Consider the following 25,435-nt stretch of genomic DNA (forward strand, 5'->3'; position numbering starts at 1 on the left):
GAGTTGCATGTGGCTTATGTTGCTGCCTTTAATTTAGTCTGCAGAGAAGTTTCCTCGTGTCTGCCTTCTTTGACATTAATATTGTACATGTGGGGTGGATGTTTGGGAAAGCTGCAGCAGGGGCATTTCCAGTTTGCAGGTGGAGTTGATGTATGCATCTGTAAGGCTCACGGTGTTGCTTCCCACGCAGCTCACCTTGCAGTCTGTCCCTGCTGTGCAGCCACCACCACCCGTGCAAGCAAGAGCCCTTGCTTGTCTTGCAGCAGCTGCCCTTCAGGCCCTCTGTGTGCAGAGATGTGGGGTTTGTGGAGGCAGACCCACGTCCTGCAGGCAAACGGCCCCGTGCTGCTCAGCATCTCCCAGTGAGCTGAAAAGCCTTCGTTGTTCCCAATAACCTGGTTGCTGCTCCTGTGTTGATGGGGTAGAAACAACACCTGCTTTGGCATTGTAACTCCCTGCCACATTCACATAGATTTTATATGATCTATTTTAAGTGTGCTGATGATATTTTTCATGTGTTCTGGTGCCCAGAGCCTGCCCATTTCTCTTGCTTTTCAGCATAGCTGCTTTCCTGCCCTTGGCCAACGCACTGGCCGTGGCAGCTCCTCCATCAGAGCGAGCTGGGGAGCTTGTTGCTCTGCAATACAGAAATGTTCTGGTTAATATTTGCTTCAGACTCTGTTCCCTCGCCTCCCACTGGCCCTGCTGGTGCCTCAGGGTTGAAGAAGGAGAATGCATTGTGATGCAGATGTGTTTACGGAAGGAGTAGCTACAAAAAAAGGAAAATGCAAAAAGTAAAGCACTTTGCTTCACAGCTGGAACCGGTGCCCTGAGCTTCCAGCCCTGTTAGCTATTGGGGACGTGTGCTTCTCAACGTGAGCCATCAGTTATTAACCAGGCTCCTGCTGAGGTCCTGTTTTTCCAGTCCATCATCAAGTTATGCCTCAAGGAGGGAGCTGCTTAAAAACGAAGTGCAAAGCAGAAAGTATGTTCCTGTCTTCAGGCTCCGTCCCAAGTGGTCACAGGCTGTGGGAATGATATCCGAGCACTGAGAGAGAAGTTGGGATTTTTGTACTGTTTCCATGGAGACTGAACTCATTACAGCGATTCCCTGCTTTGTTTTCAGCTCCTGAACCTGTTGCCTTTCCCCCCTTCCATCCGCTGCAGGTGTGTGTGTGTCTCCCCAGCATCAGCCCAGGGTTCTCACGGCAGGATGAGAGCAGCCAGCAGCTTCTGAAGGCAGAGAGAAGCAAGTTGTGCTTAGAGTGACCAGACAGTGCAGAAATAGCTCGAGGCTGAAAGCACAGAAACAAGCAGCTGTGCTGGAGGAATAATTGCCAGATAGGCTTTGTGTTGTGCTGAGCATTGCTCTTGGGACCGCGGGGCAGAGCCCTCCAGGCACAGCCATGCATCCCTTGGCTTTGAGAAAAAGAAACAGTGAGAGCTGCTTCACTTTCTCACTGCTCTGAAGAAAGGCAGGATGTTGATAGTTTGCAGTGATACGAATAAACACCTGACACTCATCCATTAATGATGTGGGTCTCATTAGCTTTCTTAGGCAGTCCGCTGTTTGAGTTCTGCCATGATTTATTCCGCTGTATTTAATAAAAGCGTTTTTCTAATTGCTTTTGCCTTACTTCCTCAGTAATAGTAATTGATAAAGGTCAGTATAAATTTGAACCTACGCTGCGCACATAATGAAATGTGCTCTCATAACATTTAAGAATAACGGTAATAAATATTAATTTAGATCTCTTCGCGCGGGGCCGCAGGTATTCCTCACTCAGTGCTGCTGACGGATGGGCTGTGGGCAGCACTGCTGACCTCTGCGTGTCTGTCAGGGCCCCGCAGCTCCTGGTTGTCACAGATGCTCAGAGCAGCATGAGGCAGGCGATGCTCAGCTGCCTTCCACCTTTGCTGGCCGCTGTCATCTTTGTTCTGATGGCGCTTCTCGGTGTCCTTGATGTACTGGTTGACAGCTGCTGTGTCTGGGTGGCAAAGCGTTTGGGTAAAGCAGGGAGGCTGAGGTGGGATCACACCCCTCCATACCACCCTCCTCCCCTTTATCCCAAAGAAGAAAGCTCTTCCTGAAACAAATCCGTGATGCCTTCGTGTTGCAGAAAGCTTTGGTAGTGAACCTCGTGCATTGGCCAGCCCTTAGGGCGAGCTGCCATCAGGGCTGGTGGTCCTCCGGGGCTCAGTGCCCCCCAGCAGGAGTGGGACGTGGGGTCCCATGGGGTCCTGCCTCATCCCAGCTGCAGCTCAGCTCTCTGCCGCACTCAGTGCCGCACAGAGCATCAGAAGTGTGATGTGCTTCCCTGCCGTGCAGGCGTGTGGGGCGTTGGGGCTGTTATTTTTTTTATCTGCCATTTTCTATTATCTGACAAAGGTTAATTTTCTGTTCTTCTCTCTCTCTGCTCTTCTCTCTTTTGTCGATAAGTTCTTTGTTGTTATTTCCAAGCTCTGTGCCACAACCGCAGCGCCAGCACTGCTGCTGGCTCTGTGATGCTGTGCGTCCCATGGATGCTGATTTACCACTTTGGACTTAAAAACTTGCAGGAGAAACCTCACACCTGCGAGGAGCTCCTCCCGTCACATCTTTGTGTGTGTGACTGCATTTATTTGCAATAAGTTCTTGTTGGCAGATTATACCGAGCTTACGCTGACAGAATTATTTGACAGCATCCCTTGATATTTCAGCACAGAGCCAAAATCCTGAGGATATTTTGCAGTTTGTGTTCTCTTTAATCTGTTCCCTTTGTTGCTGAGAGCAGGAAATGGATTGTGTAGCTTTTAGCCTTGATAACGTCATGGTAACGTCCATCCTATTTGATCCGAAACCATTAAGCGCTGAAGGAAGACGGAGGGAAAATAATAGAGGGAGGGTGAGCACTGAACCAAAGAATTGTATAAATGCCAAACTGAAACCAATCTTATCCTCCGTGCGATGTCCTTTTGCCAGGAATTAGTGAGATCTGTGTTCCAAGTAATGGGTTTTACCCCAAGGGTGTGTGTTAGGGTGAGGAAGATGAGCAAAGCGTACGTACATAAGGTATAAGGAACGTTGAGAAGGGACATGCAGCCTTGGTTGTTCAAATTAATGGACCTTGTCATGCTGAAATACAGTATATATTGAAAACTCCTGGGACGTGAAGTTGTTTTTTCCATACGCACTCTTCCCCTCAACTTCAGTTTACGACTGCTTTTAATGATTCCCATGGGAATGGCGGTCTGGTTGGATGCCTCCTTTTGGTGGCCCAGCAGAAGTCAGTGATTGGTTTGCAATGGGAAGGAGCTGCAGGTCAATGCTGGCCTTGGGCTGCCTGAGCTCCTGCAGCCAGGGCAGCACCTGTGGGTCCTGGGATGGCAGCTGCTGTCAGCTGTGCTGAGCTGCGCTCACAGCAGGAGCCATTGCTGCTTCTGAAGCTGATGCTCTTATTTGGCAGCGGCTGCAGTTCCACACTGGATTCTCCAGGAGGATTTTCTGCTGGGATGTGCAGGAGAATTCTCCTGCAAAATACCAAATCCCTGCTTTTCTGAGTGGCAAGCACCTTGTGGAGTAAAACCAACCCGTTCCACTGTGCATGGCATTGTGCAGTCCCCCAAACCGGGGACTGGGGGCCACTTTGAAGTCACTTCTTCCCCGTGCAAATAAATCACTGACAAGCAGCAGTGAATGGAGCACTGAGCCCTTCCTTTGTGTAACCGCTCCTCGGGAGCCGTGTTGGGAGTTTGCAGGAATCACTGAGCTCGGGGGACACGCTGGGAACATGACAGCAGTGTGTGGGAGCATCGTGCTGCCTGAGTGATGCTGATTTCTCATTGCAGTTTCCTGCTTTTTCAACTTCACCACCCCGTCTGGGATCGTGCTGTCGCCGAATTACCCTGAGGAATACGGAAGCAGCTTGCACTGCGTTTGGTTGATTATAGCTAAACCTGAGAGCAGAATTCATTTGGCTTTCAATGATTTTGACGTGGAGCCTCAGTTTGATTTCCTAGCCGTGAAGGACGGCGGCACTGCGGAGTCCCCAGTGCTGGGCACCTTCTCAGGAAGCCAAATCCCCTCCTCGCTGACCAGCAGCGGCCACGTCGCCAGGCTGGAGTTCCAGACTGATCACTCCATGGAGAAGAGAGGCTTCAATATTACCTTCACCAGTAAGAGCTCAATCCTTTGCTTTTCATTTCAAGCACCCAAATTCTCGTTGGGTGCCTATTGGCAAAAGCCTGACCGTACCAAAATCATTGGAAATCCAGGGTGAGGCTGAAAGCTGGGGATCGTGTCTGGTAACAGAGGGTTGGTTTCGTGCTCGGAGCTGGTTGCACAAGTTCTGTCTGGCTGTGTTGTCCACCAGTAAATCGGGGTTATCTGCCCATGGAGCATCCCGTCAGCCTCCAGCTTGCCCTGTGCCAGGGGCTTTCTGCCTCCCCCCATCTGATGATGCTCACTGGGTGGACAGCAGATGCATCTGTTGGGGCCCAGATGGCTGAGTCCATCCTCAGCACTGTCATCGTTTGCTGTCTCCCTATGCGTGGCTCTAAACACTGAAGGAAACCTGTTGCTCTGTGTTATATTCTAAAGCATTGAAACTTCCTCAGGGACTTTTGGCTTCACTTAAGTCCAGTCTTCAAATCTCAGATGAATGCTGTGGTAATTTTATCCTCGTATTGTCCTATAATTTTCTAAGGAGCGTTGTTAAACCTATTCAGCAGAACTGATAAATGATTTTGTTCTTATAGCCTTTAGTGGCACCACTAAATTAATAGCCTTTCCACTTATGATTGCAAATCCTCTATTTAAAAAATAATAATAATAATAATTCAGAGGTCTTAAGAAATCCTTGGCCACGTGAAGGAGGCTGAGGGCTGATCAGATGGAATAGCATCGTGGGGCAGAGCTGCACACCCAGGATTGAGCCCTGGCTGCTGTGAAGTCAGGAGCTCTCCTATGGATGCTGGCAGTGCAGGAGGCAGTTTGGATCTGTCCGTCCCCACACTGGGAGCTGTGATTTTCCCTTTTATGAAGATGTTTTTAAGGTGGTTTGTTGTTTATTATTATCATTATTTTTTTTTTTGCTATTGTAAATGACGCAGCTACACTTGAGTTTATGTCTTCTGACTGCTGGAGCTGCCGAAAGGGAACTGCTGAGCCTTTCTCAGGCACCTTGCTGTTCTTAGATAGGAGACAGGAGACAACATATTGCTACAAGTTCCAGGAGCACAAGGCAGGGATTCAGCCCGTGTTTTCCCCTTCAGCAATGTATGGTAACACGTTATTGTAAGGGAGAGGATGCTTTGTAGGGAATCCAGAACTGTGCTTGGCCAAATGCATTAAAGAAACGGGTAGCATGTGGGTGTAATGAATCTGCAGGCTTTAATCTTTTATATATTGTTCATCTCGGAAGACCACCCCTGAGCCTGCGAAGATATAGTACATAATTATGCACTTAATGGGAAGTTAAGGCTATGGACTCGTTCTCTGGTTGGGTGGCTGGCCAAGCTTTAGCTGCAGGAAAAGGGCAGTCCTTTAACCAGAGCAATGTGTCTGTGCAATTCCATCCTTAACTTTGCAACGTGTGGAAAGGTAATGGCTTCGTGTCCTTGCTTTTATCCCAGTAATGATGACAAGGAAGGCTGGGGACCGTATGGCAGCAAATCACACAGTGTCCTTAATGGGTAACTTATGTCCCATCTATGTGGGTGCACTATCTATGTAGATCGTATGCACTGTGGTATTTTTAGAGCTCTTTTTTTTTTCTTTTTTAATCTATCTCTATTTTGAGTATTCGTGCGTTTTCACATCGTGGTGGTTGCTAAGATGGGATGGTTTGCACACTCATTTCTGGTCCCAGTTGCTGCACTGTGAGAAGGGTCAGCATTCCAAGGGCAAGTGCAAATTGCCACCATAGAAACGGCGTGGAAATATGAATTCTTCACTTGTGGTCTGACCTGATTATTGTTACATCAATGAGGGGAAGCTCACTGTCCTCTCCTCTTTGCCTCTCAGCATTTAGGCACAACGAGTGCCCGGACCCCGGCGTTCCCGTGAATGGGAAGCGCTTTGGGGACAGCCTGCAGCTCGGCAGCTCCGTGTCCTTCCTTTGTGACGAGGGCTTCATCAGAACCCACGGCTCAGAGACCATCACCTGCATCCTGAAGGAAGGGAACGTGGTCTGGAACAACGCCGTGCTCAGATGTGAAGGTAAACTTTAGAGCTGGAAGCGCGTTGTGATCCTCAGCTTCTCAAGTCGTGGCCGTGATTTTGTTCGGCTCTGCTGGGAACTGTTTGCACAGAGGAGTTTGCTTAGAAGGGAGAACCAGTCACACGACAGCCAATGAGCTCCGAGCTCGGTAGTTCTAATTTGTTTGTTCTTGTTGCAAAATGAATGATGGAAATGATTTTATTTGCTCAGCTCGTCTTAAAGCAGGTGCTTTTCTAATAACAATAATGGAAAGCTTTGATTTACCGATGACTGAAAGCTTCCCTGCTCCTCTTGGCATGAAGGGAATTAAAGAACAGAGAATGGAAGACAGGTGGAGATACGTCTTCTGTCCTGATTTTTGGTGCATGTAAAATACATTATACAATATTTATGTAATGAAAGCAGCAAAAGGTGCAGATCTTCGCTGTGAGCAGTGAACTCACTGCTGCCATCATCCACACGCACACCTTCAGCCTGTCTCTCGCTGTGGTACATCAGTCCCTTCTAATTGATTCTGGCAATCAGGAGCCATAAATTGTGTCTGCATCTCCTTGCCATTACTGCTGCGAGAGCCAGCAGAAATGGGGGAAACGAAATGGTTGAATTAAAGGCTTTATTACAGACTTCTGAGCTTTTTCGGAGTCTTTTAAATCTTCTATTATAGAAAAGAAATGGAAAAAATAAAATTGCTCATTAGAGGTGAAAAGTCTTCGGCTGCACTGTGTTGTCAGAGGAGCGATGCCCTGCGCTGGTATTTACAGCACTTTGAATAACAGAAGTGCTCTAATGCTGAGAAATCATTTTGGTAATTGGTCATGCATTGTTCAAATGGATGAGCAGCAGAAAACACGCAACCCTGTCCATTGTCTTGGAAACTGAAGTAAGAGGCATTGATCGTGTTCAATAAATTTTATGGAGAGAGAAGCTGGACTTATTTTCTTGTATAATTTTTCTTTTACAAGCAGCTGACAATAAAATGTCTGTAGGTTTGATAGAGGGTGTCCTTTCCTATCACAAACAGGAGTATTTAAGTCTGTGTATCTCTGAGTGCAGCGGGGAAACATGCATTAAATAATGCATTTCCAATCAGTGATGGTCTTTGAAGGCTGTGAGAACATCAGACATCCTTATGCCACTAATTGTGTTTTTCTCTCTGTGGTCACAGTGGTGATCTCCTTCGCTCCCTCTTTGGTGTGCACTGAATTAAGTGTACATTTTAATCCCCTTTTTAAGCAAGGTATGGATCCAAAGTAACAATTATGACTTGAATCATTAATGGCAAAAAAAGACCTAAGAGTTGAGTTGAAAGATGCATGGAAGTCTTGACAAGAAATGACGCAGCTTTGGGGCGTCCCGTTCAAAACGAATTGGCTGGGATCCAGTTGAGATCAGCTGGCTTTTATTTGGCATCCTTCAGGTCAGCAGTGATGGTTTTAGGCCCAGATTTCTTTCTGTGGGCGTTTAGGATCCGCATCCATTGTGACACTTCATAGCCCTGGTGCAGAGCTCACGCTGGGGCACAAACACCTGCCTGTGCCGTTGCATTTTGTAGAGGACAATCCGTTGCAATTTAAGGCTGTAGGATTTTGTTCCTCTGGTCCATCAGTGTCCTTTTGCAAGAAAAGATAATACTGTGCCTTCAGCTTCTGCTACTGGCGCAAGGGACCGCAGCGTGGAATAAATGCCACAGTCTTGTGATGTCCCTGGTGGCAGAAAAGACATGACTCAATTACCCGCAGATATGAAAGCCTTCCTGGCACCCGCAGCTGCTGAAATCCACACTGACCTTGCAGTTTCCTCGGGTTTATATCTAATGATGATTATTACACCCCGTCCGCTCAGAGCTGCTGCACAAGGTCAGGTAGAGCTGCACTTCGTCAGCATGAACTTAAAAAGGCAATTTCTTGCAGCCTGCTTCTGGTTGGTTTTAACACCCGAGAAACAGCGGTGCATGAAAGCCATTGTGTGGCAGGGACGGGTCCCTGTGCTCCTGCAGCAGTTTCTGTGCTGTTTGTCACCTGAATGCATCCTTTCCTCGTTGCAGCTCCATGCGGGGGCCACCTGACATCTCCCAGTGGCACCATCCTGTCCCCCGGCTGGCCTGGCTTCTACAAGGACTCCCTGAGCTGTGCGTGGGTGATCGAGGCCCAGCCAGGTTACCCCATCAAGATCACATTCGACAGGTGGGCATTTCTCAGAGGTTACCCAATTATCCCACATCTGTATGCCTACGTGTTATCCCATAGCTGCGTGTTATCCCATAGCTACGTGTTATCCCATAGCTTTCTCATCGTTAGAGCACATTCCAAATCACAGCAGAGCAGAATTAGCAGTGCTGTAATTCTTTGTCACATATTCTTCTGTCTCTTGCAGGTTTAAGACTGAGGTGAATTACGACACCCTGGAGGTGCGAGATGGCCGGTCCTACTCTTCCCCACTGATAGGAGTCTATGATGGGACACAGGTGCCCCAGTTCCTCATCAGTACCAGCAACTACCTCTACCTCCTCTTCACCACTGACAAAAGCCACTCTGACGTTGGCTTTCAGATCCGATATGAAAGTAAGTGCAAGTTGTTCACGTAATTGTGCCCTCTCCAGCAGCACAATGGACTCAATCAAAGACCCCTCGGCCTTGCTTCTCCCCTTTGCCAGGCAGTTAGCACCACTGCCTTGATTCGAGGAGCCATTAAATGTCAAGCAGCACTTTCTGCTTTTCAACCACCTCGATTGATTAGAATTATTTTCATCTTTGTTTTAGCATCTACAGAATGTTATTAGAAAGAAAACAGGATGTATTTTGGAACGAAGCAGAGCTCAGTTCCTCTGCCCCTTTCATCCCCTTGCCTTGGGGATAACCAGGAGCACTTTGGATCAGCTCATAGGAGTGAGCCTTCCCCCGTGTTAATAACTAACCTTGCCTTTGTTTGCCATAGCTGTGAAGCTCCAGTCCGACCACTGCTTGGATCCTGGGATCCCCGTCAATGGGCAGCGCCATGGGAATGATTTCTATGTGGGAGCACTGGTGACATTCAGCTGTGACTCAGGCTACACCCTGAGTGACAACGAAGCCCTGGAGTGTGAGCCAAACTTCCAGTGGAGCAGACCACTGCCAAGCTGTGAGGGTAAGGAGTGCAGAAGGAAGCATCTGCAGGAGATGGCAAACGCTGAACTGCAAAGGCAGTGCAGCAGTTGGGAAATTTGCAGTGATGTTTGATCTGTGTGCTCAGTTTGATACTCATGGCTTAGGCTTTGTTTGGACCTTCAGAAGAGCTGATTGTTGTCTTCTTTGCAGCTCTGTGTGGAGGCTACATTCGTGGTTCCAGTGGTACTATCTTATCCCCAGGCTTTCCTGATTTTTATCCAAATAACTTGAACTGCACGTGGACGATAGAAACATCACATGGAAAAGGTGAGAAATTCTTACAGTCTTTTGGAGTTGGGCTTGGAACTGTTGGAGGATGGTCAGAAGGAGACCAGTGCTCGATGTCTTTGTCTCCAAGGCAGTGCTGTTGTGTGTCCGTGTGTTTGGCCAGTTGTCATTCTTGCCACCACTCAAACATTTGTCTGGACGTGGCATAAAGGTTTCTGTGGTCACATCTTTGAAACAAAGAGGACTAGGAGAGAAAGGTGGTCCTGCTGTTGGCAGTACTGCAGTAATATTTGGTACTCAGTGGTACTGTCACCCAGAGTGTTCTTTGCAGTGGTGGATCTGTGTCTGTATAACATTTTACAGATAGAGAATTGTAGGTGCATGGTAAATAATTTCCAAACATAGGACAGAATTCAGGCTGTCAGTTCCCAGGTCTGCCCTAGTTCTGCAGCTCTCATTTCTCCACCAGCGAGGACTGCTGGCAGCCTGGAGGCAATGCATGGGTCTGTTTAGTCCAATCTCCTGCACGGCACAAGCCAATTTTGTGTCTTGGAAGAAGAATTCAGGGAAGTGCATCACTGACAATTAGGGAACAAATTCTATATGGAAAGAAGGGTGGTGTTTGTCTCATGGAATCATAGAATATCCTGAGTTGGAGTGGGCCCACAAGGACCATTCATCGAGTCCAACTCTTGGACTCATCACGCAGTCAGAATGTTCTTGGGGTAAGCACCCAGGGTACAGCCTTTATGTAACTTTATGCACTGTTATGTAACTGTCTCATACTGGATATCAGCACAACGGGAGCTATCATGAGCCAATTTTGCCATACCATTTGTATTACAGCAAATAAACTTGTCAATGAACAGCACAGTGCATTAAGGGAACCATCACATGCTGTGAAAACTATTCAGTTGAGTAGCAGCAATCCACTCTTCATTAATCCACTCTGCCTTGGATTCAGCTGTGTGACGAGGCACTGCATTATCCTGTTGCTAAGCTAAGCACAATGCAGCAAACTGACACTCTTTCATATAAGAAAGTGTAACTCTGATGGCCTGTGCACTTTTTTTTTTTTCTTCCTAATATCAGAAGAAAAGATCTTTTGATCAAACTAAGCAAGGCTTGAAGAACTGTGCATTTTCAGATAGTGAGGGATGCCCATACAGGTCTAGGAATTCTTTGTCCCCTGTGCAGCAGTACTGGAAGCAGCACCTCCCATAGAGCAGTTTGGTGTCACTCAGTTCTGGATTGGCCAAAGAACTCAGGTCTGGGTCTGACCATCCAATGCTGGGCAGTGTTTGCCTCACTAAGAGAAAATTGGGCTCAGTTTTAGTTGAGTGAGCTTCGTGAAGGCGCTGCTTGGGTGCAGGAAACCTCCAAATAAAAGAGGTTAGGGCGAGAGGAGAGGATGGGTGAAGGATGCAGTTATATTGAGGTGGCATGTGGGCAGGCTGCATGTCAGGAGAGCCTTCCTTCCAACTCGTGTAGGTCAGGGGCTGTTTATTTACCTCTGCCATGGAATAAAGAAAGGAGTTCTTTCCTCTAAAGCTTTGTGAAACACAATGAAATGCCTTTACCTGGGCTGCCCTGGTGGAAGTGTGCATGCATATGTGTGCATTTGTACACGTTCTGTCTCTTGCAGTGGCATTCTGTTCTTCTTCATGATTAATTTGCCCAGCCATCCTCAGCATTCCTGCAGTGTTTCTGCTCATTCCTCCAGTATGTCGACAGAAGGATCCCAAGTCAGGGCAGCATCCACTGGAATTGAATGAATTTCGTTGCTGACGAACAGAAAGGGCTGCTAAAAAAGCACAACCGAAGCCCAGTCTTGGCTGACTTCATCTGCAGTGCAATTACCAGATCTTCACAGTGTGCTTTGGCCTTGGCCTTCAGTTCCCTGTTCTTGGATACCATGGGGGCAATCAGGGTAAATCTGGTGCTGGTTCAGCCTGGGATTGTTAACAGCTCTGCTCTGGCAGCTCTAACAGGCAGTGGAGGTGTTTGCATCACCCACTGCCGTTGTCCTGCACTCTTCTTGCTCTGGTTGTGAGTTCCCTTATCCCATAAGATGGCTGAGTAGAGTTGGGGTTTTGCTTTGGCTGTTCCTGCTGACCTGGTGGAACCACCTGCACCATAAAAGCTGACCTCAGCTTACTCCCAGGTCTTTATGAACTTCTTGCACATGGGCAGCACACGAAGCCCCTGATTGAAGCACATTTGTTGTTATGATAGCTGTTTTTATGTGACTGCAGACAGATCGACTTTATGGACTCGTGGGCTGTATAATTTAGGCTTAAAAGCGGCTTAATTTTAAAGATGTTTAAATGCTTAAAAAGAGACTATTATTTTTCATCCTAGAACTTCGAAGTGATTGCTTTTCCCTATAATTTTTGTTGTTTCTTTTACTGCGAATGGCCAAAAAAACCAAAACCCTGCATTTACAGAGACGTTTTGTACCACAGTAAATTGCAGACCAGTGCAAAAGTTTAATCAGAGTGGCACATTCTTTAAAATGAGTTTGTAATTAGCCCTTATGGCTGCAGTTACCCAGCCCTTGGTGGGCTCTGCTGCTGGAGAGCCCCGTGTGTGTGGTTGGGTTCGTTATCTCTGAAGCCCTGAAATTGGGAGCTGTTCTCCCAACCCCAGCACTGAGCTGTGCTGATGTTGTGGGGTGTGATATTTCTTTTCCTTAGATTGGGTTTTGTAAAGGCGAGGGTATAAATCTACTGTCAGTTGATAAACAAGAACCGCTTACAGCATTTTGTATTCCCTGCATCTCACCGAGATTTCACGCCAAAGCAGTTCATATCAGCTTTGAATCAATTGTACTGCTGGTACGGATAATAAACGTTTGGGAACGTTGAAAAGTTTCCTGCCTTTATGGAGTTCCACAGAGGGGAACAGATGAAGTAAACATTTTCTGCCACGCTCCAGATAATGCTTACAGGGGATGTGCTGCCATGGAGATGTTACACAGCTGAGGTTCCCATGAACCCTGCACCTTCCCAGCCGTGGCCATGGGGAGGGTTTGTGTTGGTCACCCACCTCTGAGTCCTTCTATCTTGGGAAGGAAATTGCTTGCAGTCCAAGAAACTGGATAGACATAGGGATGAGTGGAATATTCAGTTATCATTGGATGCTGACAAAAATTCTGCTGGGATGAATATTAAAGCTCATGCTCCAGAGATTTAATCAGTCTCTGGGTTGATCTCATCCCAATCTCCAAAATTAATGGGGAATGGAGAGCGAGGAGGAGATAATTCCTCTGATCCTTATTTACAGATTTCCTGCGAGCAGCTGATGCTGCACTTTGGCAGAGATGGGATGCAGAGCGAGACAGCCCTCGGGTCTCCCCAGGTTGGCAGTCTCTGTGCTGTGAATCATTGGCTTAAATGTAAGAACTTGGTCCTGCCATTGGGCGCTGCCGATGTGCGCGAGGAGCGGCGATCGGGCCGTGACTGATGGAGAGCAGATGACAGCACTTGTGTGTGCATGGAGGAGCCTCTCTCCATAAAACCCCATTGGTTCAGGGCTTGTGAGGGCTGTGAAGGCCATTGCAGCTCTGCAGCCTGCCCATAGAGCTCAGGGTGTTGATGTTACAGGGTTGGCATAGAGGGGGACAAATCCATGTGTGCATGATGAATGTGGGCTCGTCTGTGAGTGACCTCCTGGTGTCCTGCAGGGACCAGCCCACCATCCCACCCCGTAGGAAGGTGCAGGAGGTCTCTGCAGTAGCACTGTTGGCAGAGGTACCTTCTAGAGGGATTTTCTTGACCTTCGGTGTTGCCTTAAGTCTTGTTTTCTAGGCATGAATTCCTTCCAGAACATACTAAGTTTTGTTATTTTCAAGTCCTCATGGCTACAGCTTTTGCTTTCCTTGCTGCCCATCTGGAGGTCAGCACTGCTAAAACAAAGCACTCTGAGCTGCCGGGCTCCATCCTTGCTGCTGCAGATCCATCCCTCAGGCGAGCCGTGCTGCCTGTTGCTGAGTTCCAGAGACAAAGGAATGGAGAACCCCAAATGCCTCGCTCTGTTCTGGGCCCTGGGTACTTTTCTAACATAAACGTGCCCTCTCTTTTCAGTACGGTTTTTCTTTTCCATTGGGCTGCTCTTAGTGGAGAACAGGAAAAAAGAGCCCGGTGTCATCGCAGGGAGCGCAGCGGGCTTTGGTTTGAGGTGCTGCTGGTTGTCTCCTGCAGGTGTGTTCTTCACCTTTCATACCTTCCACCTGGAGAATGGCCACGATTACCTCCTCATCACAGAGAACTCCAGCTTTGCACAGCCCCTGAAGCAGCTCACCGGGTCCCGCCTGCCCGCCCCGCTCAGCGCAGGGCTCTTCGGCAACTTCTCTGCACAAATCCGCTTCATCTCAGACTTCTCCATGTCCTATGAGGGCTTCAACATCACCTTCTCAGGTAAGAACAGAGGTGGACAGACTTCATCCTTTCCCTTTTCTTTATACTTCAGTGCAACATCTTGGGAACAGGTTCCCATTGATTCATGCGGTTGCAGTTCTTGGAACTGGATGCCCAAAAAGGCTGTGCCCCATCCCTGGAGGTGCTCATGGCCATGGATGTGCCCTGGGCAGCCATCCTACAGCAGGGCTCTGAGGTCCCTTCCACCCCAACCCTTCTGCGATTGTATTCAGTTGTTCCCCTGATAAATTGTGCCAGCACTGAGCTGTGTGTCCCAGGAAATATTCTCTTTACAGCCCTTTATGTCCATATGCAGCAGCTTCGTGCGCCATGAGCCCCAGTGGGTGACTGATGGGACCCCCTGGAATTATATCCCCCTGCTGGGGTGTTTGTTGCCTCCTCCCTCCTCACCCAGTGACTTTTCCTTCTCTGGTTCTGGGTGGAATTTCAGCTCATTTTCCTGGGGTGTCCCCGAGAGGCCATTCCTTAGGCAGATCAGATCATCACACTTGTAAATAATGCCTTTGCTCGGTCAGTCCCTGGTTGAAGTGTGTCCTTAACCCTGATGTCCTACAAATGACTGCTGAAACAGCCTGTGCACACGTTTCAGAAAATGCAGTTTTTGCTGCCTGAGTGCCCTGACAAGCAGTTCCATACAACAACCAAGGAACAAACAAAAGCTCATTGTATGGTTGGCATTCTCTTTGTATCTCAGCACACTTTTCAGTCCCCCTGTTCTGCCTGCTGGTGAGGAAGGGCCACGACCAGTTATTTGGGGCTGGGTGCCGATGTGTTTGCTGTCTTTGAGGAACAGAGCTGCTGCCACAGATGCAGTTAAAACTCCAAACTGGTTCCCAGTGCCTTTGTTCTGCCCTCTGAAGTCAGGGATTTCCATGTGATACTCTGTGAAAACTAGACATAAAAATTCCAATTAACTTTCATTTTGATGGGGAAGAAATGGCTTTTTGTCTAAACAAATTGCCTCACGTTGTCCTATTCTAACTGTTACTCTCAGTATTTTGGGACTTACTTCCTTGCTCAGAAAATGAAAATGGGAGTCAGTTATGTATTTTAGCTCTCTTTATTTATATAAGTACGTACTTTGTGTTTTGCAGCTCTGTTATTTGTTCAAAGAATAACCCCCAAAAGAGATTTCTTTTAAAATGGTTTGTGGCCAAAGGCATACATTTGGCTCTTCTCCATAACGCTACATGACCTTTCATTTAGTAGCAGCTTAAATGTTCTCTCGCATTCCCCAAGCAGGATGCTGTGTTCATTCATTTTCAGGATTAGTAATGTAGAGGCAACAGAAATCCCATCCGGATCAGTTCATCTTCATTGTACTCAACCAGGGGGAGAATAACAAACCTCCATCACGCTTTGCCACCACCGGTGTCACTTTCTGCTTTGGCTGGCAAAGAAATTGACAGAAAATGAGGAATGGTTTACATCAGTTGTCTGCTGGGAGCCTGAGGGCTGTGTTTTGAGAGTGAGACCCAGGTTCTGGTGTTCTTGGTCAGTGTTGCACGGACGCTTCTTTTTCAGACCTTACCCACACCTGAATCACAACCCACGGGGCTTGGAGGATGGGGTTGGGGAGGATGGGGTACAAAGCATCACCGAGCCGTGCAATAAGCGCCCATCTGTCCCTCCTAGAATACGACCTGGAGCCTTGCGATGAGCCGGAGGTCCCAGCCTACAGCATCAGGAAGGGGCTGCAGTTCGGCGTGGGCGACGTCCTCACCTTCTCCTGTTTCCCTGGGTACCGCCTGGAGGGCACAGCACGGATCACCTGCCTCGGGGGGAGACGGCGTGTGTGGAGTTCGCCTCTGCCAAGGTGTGTTGGTAGGTGGTCATGTGCTTTCATTTTGCTTGGCTGGTTGCACCGTGCTGGAGCGGTTAGCGGGGCAGGGAAGTGTTATCCCAGGGAAATCTCCGGGCTGGGTGGTGCAATGGTGGGGAGAGGGAGCTGGGATGAGCTTCAGCCCTGTGACTGTATGTGGGGAAAGGGGAAGGGTGGGCAGAAGGGCTGCAGACCTCTCTCGGGTTGGAACACACAGTGTGGTGGTTTGGGGTCCTGAGAAAAGCCCCGTGTTGTGGCCCAGTGGGTGAGTCGTAAGCTGGGGGAGCTCCAGCAGCCCTTTAGGGACAGGTTCTGTAAGGTTGTGTGGTTTTAGGGCCAACCTCCCTTTGAATCAGAGTGCTGTAAAACGTAATAGGCTGGAGATGAAGGCTGTTCAGGGTGGTGCTGGTAAGGAACACGGATTTCACCTCAGTGTGGTTCTCTCTTCCACCTTCAATTCCTCCACCTCCTACCACTGCAGGTTCTTTTTTGCAATCCCTCTTGCAGTTATTTATACTAATAAACGTGTGGGGAGAGGAGACGAGGAGGTCACCTGAAACACTGAGCCAATTGCTGGCTGTCATCCCTCATGCAGAGGGGCTGCGGGTTGAGCTGCCCACAGTGCCCTGTGAGCACGACAGAACAGGAGTACCAGTGTAACAGCAATAAAGCAGGAGGGAAGGATTGCCAACGCCTCAGGCCTTTGCAGAAGGATGAGCTAACACATTTCTGGGTTTGTTGTACAGTAGAGTAGGAAAACATGCAGTGCTCTGGATCACCCAGAGCAGCGTGGGGATGCGTGCAGATGAGACAGGCCACATTCATACCTGGTATCACTCCAGCAAAGCCTGCTAGGTGGATGTTCCTCATCTGTGGCCCCCGAGGGATATTGCAAAGAAGGCATCCCAGCAAGAGCCAGCCTGCTTTCGCAGTCTGTTGAGCTTTGCTGTTGAGCCCTGTCATGCTGAGTGCATTTCCCAGCACTGTTTAATGCCTAGGTCACAGGGCTGCATCATCCTGCTGTGACAAGCAGCCTCTTCAGGGCATGAATAATAATCAGGTTGCAGAGAAAGCTCATCAGGGGAATAGAAATCAAAAAGCATCATAACACGGCTTTAAATCTGGTTTTCAGATGTCCCTAAATGGACACACGAGTTCCGTGTGCCCAGATCTCTGCGGTAGCTGGCTTAGAGTTAGCATGCTGCTTAGTGATGATGGATTGGATTGCCTGTCTGGTGATCTGTGCACAGCTCTGGTGGCAGTTTTTCCCACAGTGCCCCTGCTGCACTCAGGCCTGTGTTTAAGGGTACAGCTGGAAACTGGAGACCTCCTTCCTATGGCCCACTAAGAGATCTGTTTTTGCTGGCAGCTCAGGCACGTCGTATTCAGTTCCTGTTCTAGGGATGGATCTGGATAGAAACAAGAGCAGCTTATCCCTTCATCCTGCCCCTCTCTGCAGGTAGGGATGCTCTGTGCTGACCGCTGCACCAGACCAGGTTTTGCATGGTAGCATCCCCAGCATCAGTCCCAGGTACTCAGTGCTGCAGGGAACATTGTCCTCCAGAGAAGAGGGGAGGAGAAAGTCACCTCCCAACAGCTTCCTCTCAACAGGTCTGCTGTTGCTTCCTTGCATTACTTTCCTGCTTGACTGGGAGGAGCAGCAGAGGTGGGAGAGGTGATGCAGAGAGCTGCACATGCACTGCGGTGCTTTCCTGCAGTCCCAGCAGCTCTGTGTGCTGCACGAGGGACCCCAGGTAACCAGAAGGCTGTAGTTGGAGCACTTCTCCCCAGCTGTGCACACAGAACGCCAGGGCTCAGAGGAGCAGGGAGACAATATGTTACAACTGAAAATCTATCAGGGTAAATAGGCCGAGAGAATGAAGGCTTGTGGTTTGCTCACATGGGAGCTCATCAGGGAGTAATGAGAAATCCTAAGCCCGGGGTGGCTGCAAAGCACATTGACACATTTTGAGGGGCTGCATATAAACAGCAAGTGGGCTGCAGTGCTCTGAGCTGGAGTCAGGAGCACAGGCAAGGCTGGGGCTGATGGCAATGGGTGCCCTTGCAGAGGAACATCCCTGCCATGCTGCTCTGCAAGCAGCTCATTGAGCTGTATGTGAGAGCTGTGAACTTTGCTTCCTCCCTCTGCTGCCAGCAGGTAAGAGCTGTTCTCATGTTGCCCCGTGAGCTCTGGGGTTGCTCAGTGCTATCACAGTGCTGCTGCTGCCTGTCCTCAGGGGCACTGGGATGTCTGTTGGCTGCATCGTGTGGGGCAGACATGTCCATAGCAGTGCTGTTAGACACACCGTGGTGTGTTCATATTGGAAAGAGAGTGAGAGCATCCTTAAAAGCCTGCAATTAAAACACATAAAGCAGAGAGGTGAATGTTGGTGTGTAGGGTTTCCACATCAGCATCTCCTCGTCTGTCTCCAACCCTTTGTCTTTGGAACATGAAGGGTCAGTTGTGTCTGTGCTGCAGCCCCCTATGAGGCACAGAGGACACATTGGGAGGAAACAGATGCGTGTAAATCAGAGTCACTTTCTGAGACTGAGGGGCAAAAGGATTTCTGGTTTTCTCTCTTTTTCTAATGGGAGTGGATGTAATTGTCAGCTGCAGAGCTGGGAGGATAAAAATGTGGGGTGTGAAGGATGAGAGGCCCTTTAAAATACTGCCAAACGGTGAACTGAACGGCCAAGGTCGGAATTAACAGCCAAAAAGAGAAACATCACTTTTTTCCCCTCTTACGTTTCACAAGATTATTTTGGGGAAGATTTTCAAGCTCACGTGTAGCTTTGTGATTTGTGATGGTATCAGAGTGTCACTGAGCTCACCTTTCTGCACAGAGACCTCCTGCCTGGAGCAGGGTGCCAGTGGTGTGCTACAGTGACTGTTAATAGAAAGCCATTACAATTTTAAATACCTTGCTAATATAAAACTCATAAAGATACAGGATGAGCTTTGCCTCAACAACATGGCAAAAGATGTTAAATATTTCAATTTAATTATGTCTGTTTTTAATTTCCTTCCAGTTCAGAGAGCTGGGAGGAGCGTAACCACATGCACTGCTTTGAGCAGGTGGTGACACTCCATGGATTTTGGGCTGTGTTTCTAAGTTAGGATCCAGGATAGCATTGCAGTACACCAGTTCTGTGTGTGTGCTTTGTGTGACTCGGGTTCCCTGTCCATACAGTGAGAGGATATCAACTGCTTCTGTAAAGCACCTGAGGTTTAATGGTGATAGAAGCATTATTAAGAGCTGGAACTTTGGGGTTTGGTTTTTATTAGCAGCACTTGGAAGTGAAGCTCATGGCTGTGTTAGCAGATGGGTGTAGGAAGGAGTGAGCATCTGTGGCCATTTGAAGGAATCACCTGCATGTGCTGCATGGCTCGAATGCACACGTGGTTTTTAAAAGGTGGTTTTGTGTCTTTCTGTAGCTGAATGTGGTTCGTCTGTAACTGGAACTCAAGGTGTTCTGCTGTCCCCCAACTACCCAATAAACTACAACAACAACCACGAGTGCATCTACTCCATCCAGACACAGCCTGGAAAGGGGATCCAGCTGAAAGCCAGGACTTTCGAACTGGAAGCAGGAGATGTCCTCAAGGTAACTCTTTGTCTCAGACAAGGAAGGGTGGTGATGCTAACGAGAGCAAGGTCTGAAAGGAATTTGATGTTCTTGAGTTTTAATAGAGTGAGTTGGAGCTGACCAAAGGAAGGTGCCATGCAGGCAGCACCAATGGCACAGTGGTCACCTCTGGAAGAGTCTCCTGCCCATAGCTGGACTGGTGTCCTGGCTGCTGGTAATCACTGCTGTGTCACTGAGTGCCTGACACAGCTGTTCTGAAGGCAGCAGCACGAGTCCCATGGACCAGAGTGATTTTCAGGCTGATAATGGAATGTTACGTGTGGGTATTCCCCATAGTACTAGAGCAAGAGGAAAAACTGCCATACATCTGTGAAACTGTGTGTCTTCTAGCCCAGGGACACTGATCAGAGTGTAGTGCTGTGTGCTGGCTGGCTGTGCTTAGAGGCATTTTGTCACTGTAGGGAATGGGCACCTCTGACCTTCATGAGCTCACAGCAATCTCTGGCAGCAGCTCTAAGGTGGTAGCGAAGGTCCGTGGTGCTTCAGCTTAGCTGAGGGAGCTTGAGGGGGTTTTAGCATTATTTTTGTGTTTCTAGGAACCAAGGCTGATTCCTCTGCAAAAGGGGTTAATTTAAATTCAAGCTGCTCAGCATCCCCGTACTCGGATTAATCTGCTTTTACAAGTTTCAGGACTCTGTATGGGAGGAGACAAATCTAGGCTGAGTTTCTGTTATCCACAAAGAAATGGTTGTGTAGGAGGTATCGATATCACAAGATGTGTTCTGCTGTGCTGAACCCAGAGAACGCCTCTGTCCTTGTTCAGAGATTGGTGGAATCCACGGATGTTCAACTCACAGAATCACAACCACACCAGAAACATCTGCCAGCATTTCTTTGGCTTCATACGAGCCGCCCCTGCTTGCACTCCCAAAAGGTTTGACATCTAAAGTGGCAATAAAAGGTGTTTTCCAAAACGTGTTTCTCGTTCCTCCCAGGTCTATGATGGCAGCAACAGCTCTGCTCGCCTGCTGGGTTCCTTCAGCCGCTCGGAAATGCTCAGCACCAGCATCAACAGCACTTCCAGCAGCATGTGGCTCGAGTTCATCACCAACAGTGAGAACACCAGCAAAGGCTTTGAGCTGCAGTTTTCCAGTAAGTCTTAGGCCTATTTCCGAGGTGTAATTCTATGGCTTTGTTACAGTCACATGAGAAGAGGACGCAGTCCTTCCATAACAGTTCTGTAGTCTGAAGTGGAGTCGGAGCAGGGGAGAGGAGCTCTGCCCACGAGCCCTGCTGTGCACATCAGGCAGCTGGGATGGCAGATCTCTGGGATCTCGCTCAGATCTTATTTGAGAAATAGAATTCTGCATAGGGCGTTTCTTCTTTTCCATTTTCTTAGGAGGAAAGCACTCGATGTGGTCTTGTGTTAACCCCTTCTGATTGTTAAATGCCTGAGAAGAGCTGACGCCGTTTCTCCCACCCAGGTTTTGAACTCATCAAATGCGAGGATCCCGGCATCCCGCAGTTTGGCTACAAGGTCCACGATGAGGGGCACTTTGCTGGCAGCTCCGTATCGTTCAGCTGTGATCCTGGCTACACCCTGCGGGGCAGCAGAGTGCTGGTCTGTCTGACCGGGGAGCGGAGAGCCTGGGATCAACCCCTGCCAACCTGTGTGGGTGAGAAGCTCTTGCTTTCCGAAAGTCCTCCAGTGCTTTCTTTGCTTGTGGGCGCTGCACCAACGCCCTTCCTTTCTCTGTAGCTAATACATGTGATGTTATCTTTAATATTGATTGCAGCCATCTACATCAAAAGGTAACGATAAGGATCCTGTGTAAGGCATCTTCTGATCGGGAGCAGCGATAGCTGCAAAACTTCTCCAGGCAGTGTTAACATGAAGCATTGCTGCGAGCACAGATCTGACAAGGTTTTGTGCTTCTCTGCAAGGAGACTGCTGCTTTTCCAGTCCTTGTCCTTTCACTCGATGAACAGTGTGTTAAATGCAGCAGCACTCCCTGGAAATGGCAGACAGCAGCGTGTCCTGGCGTTTGACAGATCAGAGTCGTGTTGACTTGAGAGCTACATGACACCTCATTCCAATTTTTTGGGTATTTTAATTCCCTCAGCCTTCTCCTCGCCGAGTCCTGGGTTCCCCTTTACCTCTCCCAATAGCTATCTTATTGCTTAGAAAACTCTGCTATTGAGTTTTGTCTATCCAAATGAAGTGTGCGTGTCCAAATCCATGTGATTAATGAGGGTTTCCAGGGCACGGCGAAGCTCTTACAGACTTTGTCCCCTTGGAGCTCCCAGCAGCTGCTTCCATGTGGTGCTCAGACATTGGCACACCAAATTCTCCCACGTTGGGAGTTCTGTGCTGCAGCTCTGCTGAGTTTTAGCTTTGCTCGTTGAGGGGAAACAGACAAATTTCTGTGATTTATCCATCCTGTTAGCCTTCATCCTATTTTCTGGATATGCATAAGAATGATTGCGTCTTCATGAACATGTGGGAACTTAGAGAATTTTAATGGACTTATAATGAAAACGTATTCAAAATCCTCACGTTGGGGTTCATTTAGCTGCCATACGTATGCTGCCTCCTCCGTTTCATCACTCTTATGAATCGTTAAGGCTTTTTGCAGATGCAGGCAGAACTGAGCTCTTTGGCCCCGTGTCTGGATCAGGGGAAGCAGGATGTTGGCAGGCTCTGCCTTTATTCACTGCGGAGCCAAAAAGGTGAAGAGGAGCTCTGACAACACGTCAGGTGTTAGGAAGTGCTGTTGTTTGATGGCTCTCTCTTAGCTGAATGCAGCGACTCCTTAGCTTTGCTTGTAAGGATCTCTTTAAATGGGGGGCAAATTGTTGTGTTGATAGGCTGAGATTTGTGTTGTTGCCAGGTAGGAGCCATGATAACGCAGTGAATCTTCTCATTAACCCATGTGTTTCTTACAGCTGAGTGTGGGGGTTCTATCAAAGGAGAGACGTCGGGACGGATTCTGTCTCCCGGTTACCCCACACCCTACGACCATAACCTGAACTGCATTTGGTCCATAGAGGCAGAAGCTGGTTGCACGATAGGGTGAGTAGAAGCTCTTCATGCTGGTTTTTCCATGCAGCTCTGCATGGGTGAGGTGGCAGCTTTCATAGCCTGAGCTCTGAGCTGGCAGAGGGGCTGAGTTGTGTCACTGGGGTTCCAAATTCTTTTGGCCTTGCTGAAATTCCCCGGTGGTTTTCACCCAGCAAATCCATCTTTATCTCATACTGGTTATTGTAGCTTGCTTTCCTTTCCATGCACAGCTAATTTTTCTGGAGGTAGGTCAATAATGACATAAAGCAAGCAGAGGGGATGCAGTGTCACTTGGAGAGTCCCCCGTGAGGGATCAAACACTGCTTTGTCCTTTTGCCAGGTTGGACAGAAGTGCCATTGCTGCTTCCCCACTTTCCCCAGTGCTTTTCAGCCCCGTCTGGGCTGTGTCTCTAACAGCTATCATGCCATGTGATGGTGAAGCCAGATTGTTTGCTGTTGCTGCCTGTGTTACTGCTGTATTAAAAAAAAATCTAAGAGCTTTTTCGTATTTACAAGTCTAAGAGTAAAATGTAAATGCTCTTCACCCCTTTCCTTGATTGGGTGTATGCAGAAACAAGCATTTTCCACCACATTAGGGCTAAATTTCTCAACCATATTCCAACATGTGTCCAAGTGGCATAATCCTGACGTGGGGATGTGTGTATAAAATTGCTTGGAAGATCACATGCAGAAAAGGACAATGGAAGGCAGTGACGGGTCTGGTCGGTCTCCCGTTTGCTGTACCAGAGTAAGTGAGCACCAAAATGGATGAGCTCTGTGGAGTTTTATTTGTGAGAATGAATGGTGAGGCATGGGGGTCCCCAGCCAGAAAAACGAGACCCAACACCTAGCTTTCATCTTCTAATCTTATTCTTTTATGGTTTTAATGATAAGAAGAAGAGATAAAATTCAGTTATTCTCCCGAAGGAAAGGCTCAGGGTGGTTTCTGAGCATCTGGTCTGTTCAGAGACCCAAGACTGTTCTCTACTCCTGCTCCTCTGACTTCTGTTCCCGTTTTGTTTTTACTTTCCTGTTGGAAAATGGCAGTTTGAAATGTAATTTGTTCCTAAGTTGTGTGAATTTGGCTGTCAAGTAAGCATGATGCTGAGGACAGTTGGCTCATAAAGTCAGTGCAGTCACCAGCAGAATCCAGGCAGTTCTCTGCCCTGTGATGCTCCATCTGTGATCCCCGCTGCTTGCTGCTGTTCCCAGCTTGCCCCCATCCTGCCAAGCCATTTCTGTACAGCTCTCCCAGGGATTTCAGCCCAGCAAAAGCCACCTTCAGCATTTATGCTGGCCGGTGAAGTGTGTGCTAAACTGATGGGGCTGGGGGGAAAAGAAGGGTAGATGATGAGGCTCATTCAACAGTAGTTCTCAGGCTCTCCCCACCATCCCTTCTACACGTTAGCTGGTGTGTCAGCCCCAGTTCTGTGCTGACCTGAGCCCTGCTGCCATTCAGTGCTGTGCTCACTCACTGCACTTCTGCCATTGCCACAGATCCGTTGCTGTATCAGCACTCATCTGCTCCTCAGCATTGACCGCTCATCGCGCTGTGCTGCTTTTGTCCATAGATTATGTGGGGATAGATTTGGTTCAGTATTTTCTTTTTTCCTTAATGGAGAAATTCCCTCCATTAGGTGTGCTCTCAGTGCGGTTCAATAACAGATGGTTTCTGATATTGCTCATAGAAGGAAGAGCAGAGCCAGCTCAATTCCTGCCCGAGCAGCTTCCAGTTGGATTCTCCTCTTTCTGTCAGTGTCCTGTAAAGGATTCTGCAAATTTCTGTCAGACAATGTAGGCACGAACCCCACTTCTGTTCCCCAAAAGTACAGGGGGTGACCTCATCCAAAGGCTGCTTCAGCCAATGCAATCCTGTCCTCTGTCAGAGCACGCTCAGGAGCGGAGCTTTGGGTTGTGTTTGCAGCATCACAGAGCTTGGAAGGGGCCAGGGCTGGAATGAAGGGATGCAGTGACACCAGGCACCTGTATGGCAGTGCACCTTGAGAGCCTCCTTTTGTCACCAGAGATGAAAGCTCCCTTCTTCTGCTCCTTTATTTGGCAGCACAGGAGAACAGATGATCTCTGGGTAGTTGAGAGCACATTCTCAGCAAGTTCATTTTTATGGTAATCCATTGGAAAAATAATCCTCTTCACGCATGATGCAATTGTATAAAGCCCTCATTTATAACCTACATTAAAATTAATCACCACAGCTTTTTGAATAAAGCTGTATCTGCACAGAAGGAGGAGAAGGAAAGGAAGGAATAAGAGACAGAAATGAGCCTGTCCATTACTGCCATGAAAGTTAAAGGGTTGTGCTGTGAGAGGGGATGAGTTGTGCTCGTGTGTGAACACACACACACACATTGCACTGCCCTGTGGAAGGGGCCATCATCCCACGTGTGGATGTGGGTGGGGGGCTTGGATGGGAAGCACCAGCAGAAAGCCTTGGGTTGGTCAGGCAGCTTCCAGATATGCACCACATACACCTCATTTGCTTTTAGCTGCATTTTTTTTTGCATGTAATTGAGTTTTGCCTCTCCTTTGTTTGCTAAACCAGTTGCTCTGCCTCGTCTTAAATTAAGACCTGCTGGGAGTAGAGTCAGGCTGACAGAAAACTGGTGCTGTTTGGTTCCAGACGTGCCTGTTGAACAGACAGATTGCTCCGGAGCACACAGATTTTCATAATGCAGTGCTCTGTCCCACTGGGTTCCTGAGCTGGTGCTGAGCAGCCCATGCCCTGCTGCTGTGCTGGCTGGTTGGCAGGGCACAGCTCTCCCCACGCTGGTAAAGTGTGAATGAGATGAGGAGGGGAGTCACAGCAGCCCAGCAGCTCCCCTGCTCCCCTGCCCAGCTCATCTCTACCCACATCTGCCCTTCCTGAGGACGTCAGCACAGGCTTTGCTCTGGCACTTCTGGCTGGTGGGCATTGCTCAGCCTCAGAGCATCGTCAG

General features: G+C 48.5%; 1 protein-coding gene across 5 annotated transcripts in view; it reads left to right on the forward strand.

Moving 5' to 3' along the window:
- CSMD2 (CUB and Sushi multiple domains 2) overlaps positions 1-25,435 on the forward strand; it is a 267,542-nt gene that overhangs the window by 160,507 nt on the left and 81,600 nt on the right. For all 5 annotated transcript variants that reach the window (XM_090124247.1, XM_090124246.1, XM_090124248.1 and 2 more), the window contains 12 exons: positions 3,829-4,155; positions 6,005-6,199; positions 8,245-8,383; positions 8,574-8,761; positions 9,135-9,323; positions 9,494-9,610; positions 13,774-13,989; positions 15,646-15,834; positions 19,269-19,438; positions 20,416-20,572; positions 20,905-21,096; positions 22,367-22,493. In XM_090124247.1, the coding sequence (XP_089980373.1) occupies positions 3,829-4,155; positions 6,005-6,199; positions 8,245-8,383; positions 8,574-8,761; positions 9,135-9,323; positions 9,494-9,610; positions 13,774-13,989; positions 15,646-15,834; positions 19,269-19,438; positions 20,416-20,572; positions 20,905-21,096; positions 22,367-22,493 (2,206 nt within the window). The remainder of the gene's footprint in view (positions 1-3,828; positions 4,156-6,004; positions 6,200-8,244; positions 8,384-8,573; positions 8,762-9,134; positions 9,324-9,493; positions 9,611-13,773; positions 13,990-15,645; positions 15,835-19,268; positions 19,439-20,415; positions 20,573-20,904; positions 21,097-22,366; positions 22,494-25,435) is intronic.

This window comes from Phasianus colchicus, chromosome 24, assembly GCF_987193195.1.
Source record: "Phasianus colchicus chromosome 24, bPhaCol1.hap1.1, whole genome shotgun sequence".
Taxonomy (NCBI): Eukaryota; Metazoa; Chordata; class Aves; order Galliformes; family Phasianidae; genus Phasianus; species Phasianus colchicus.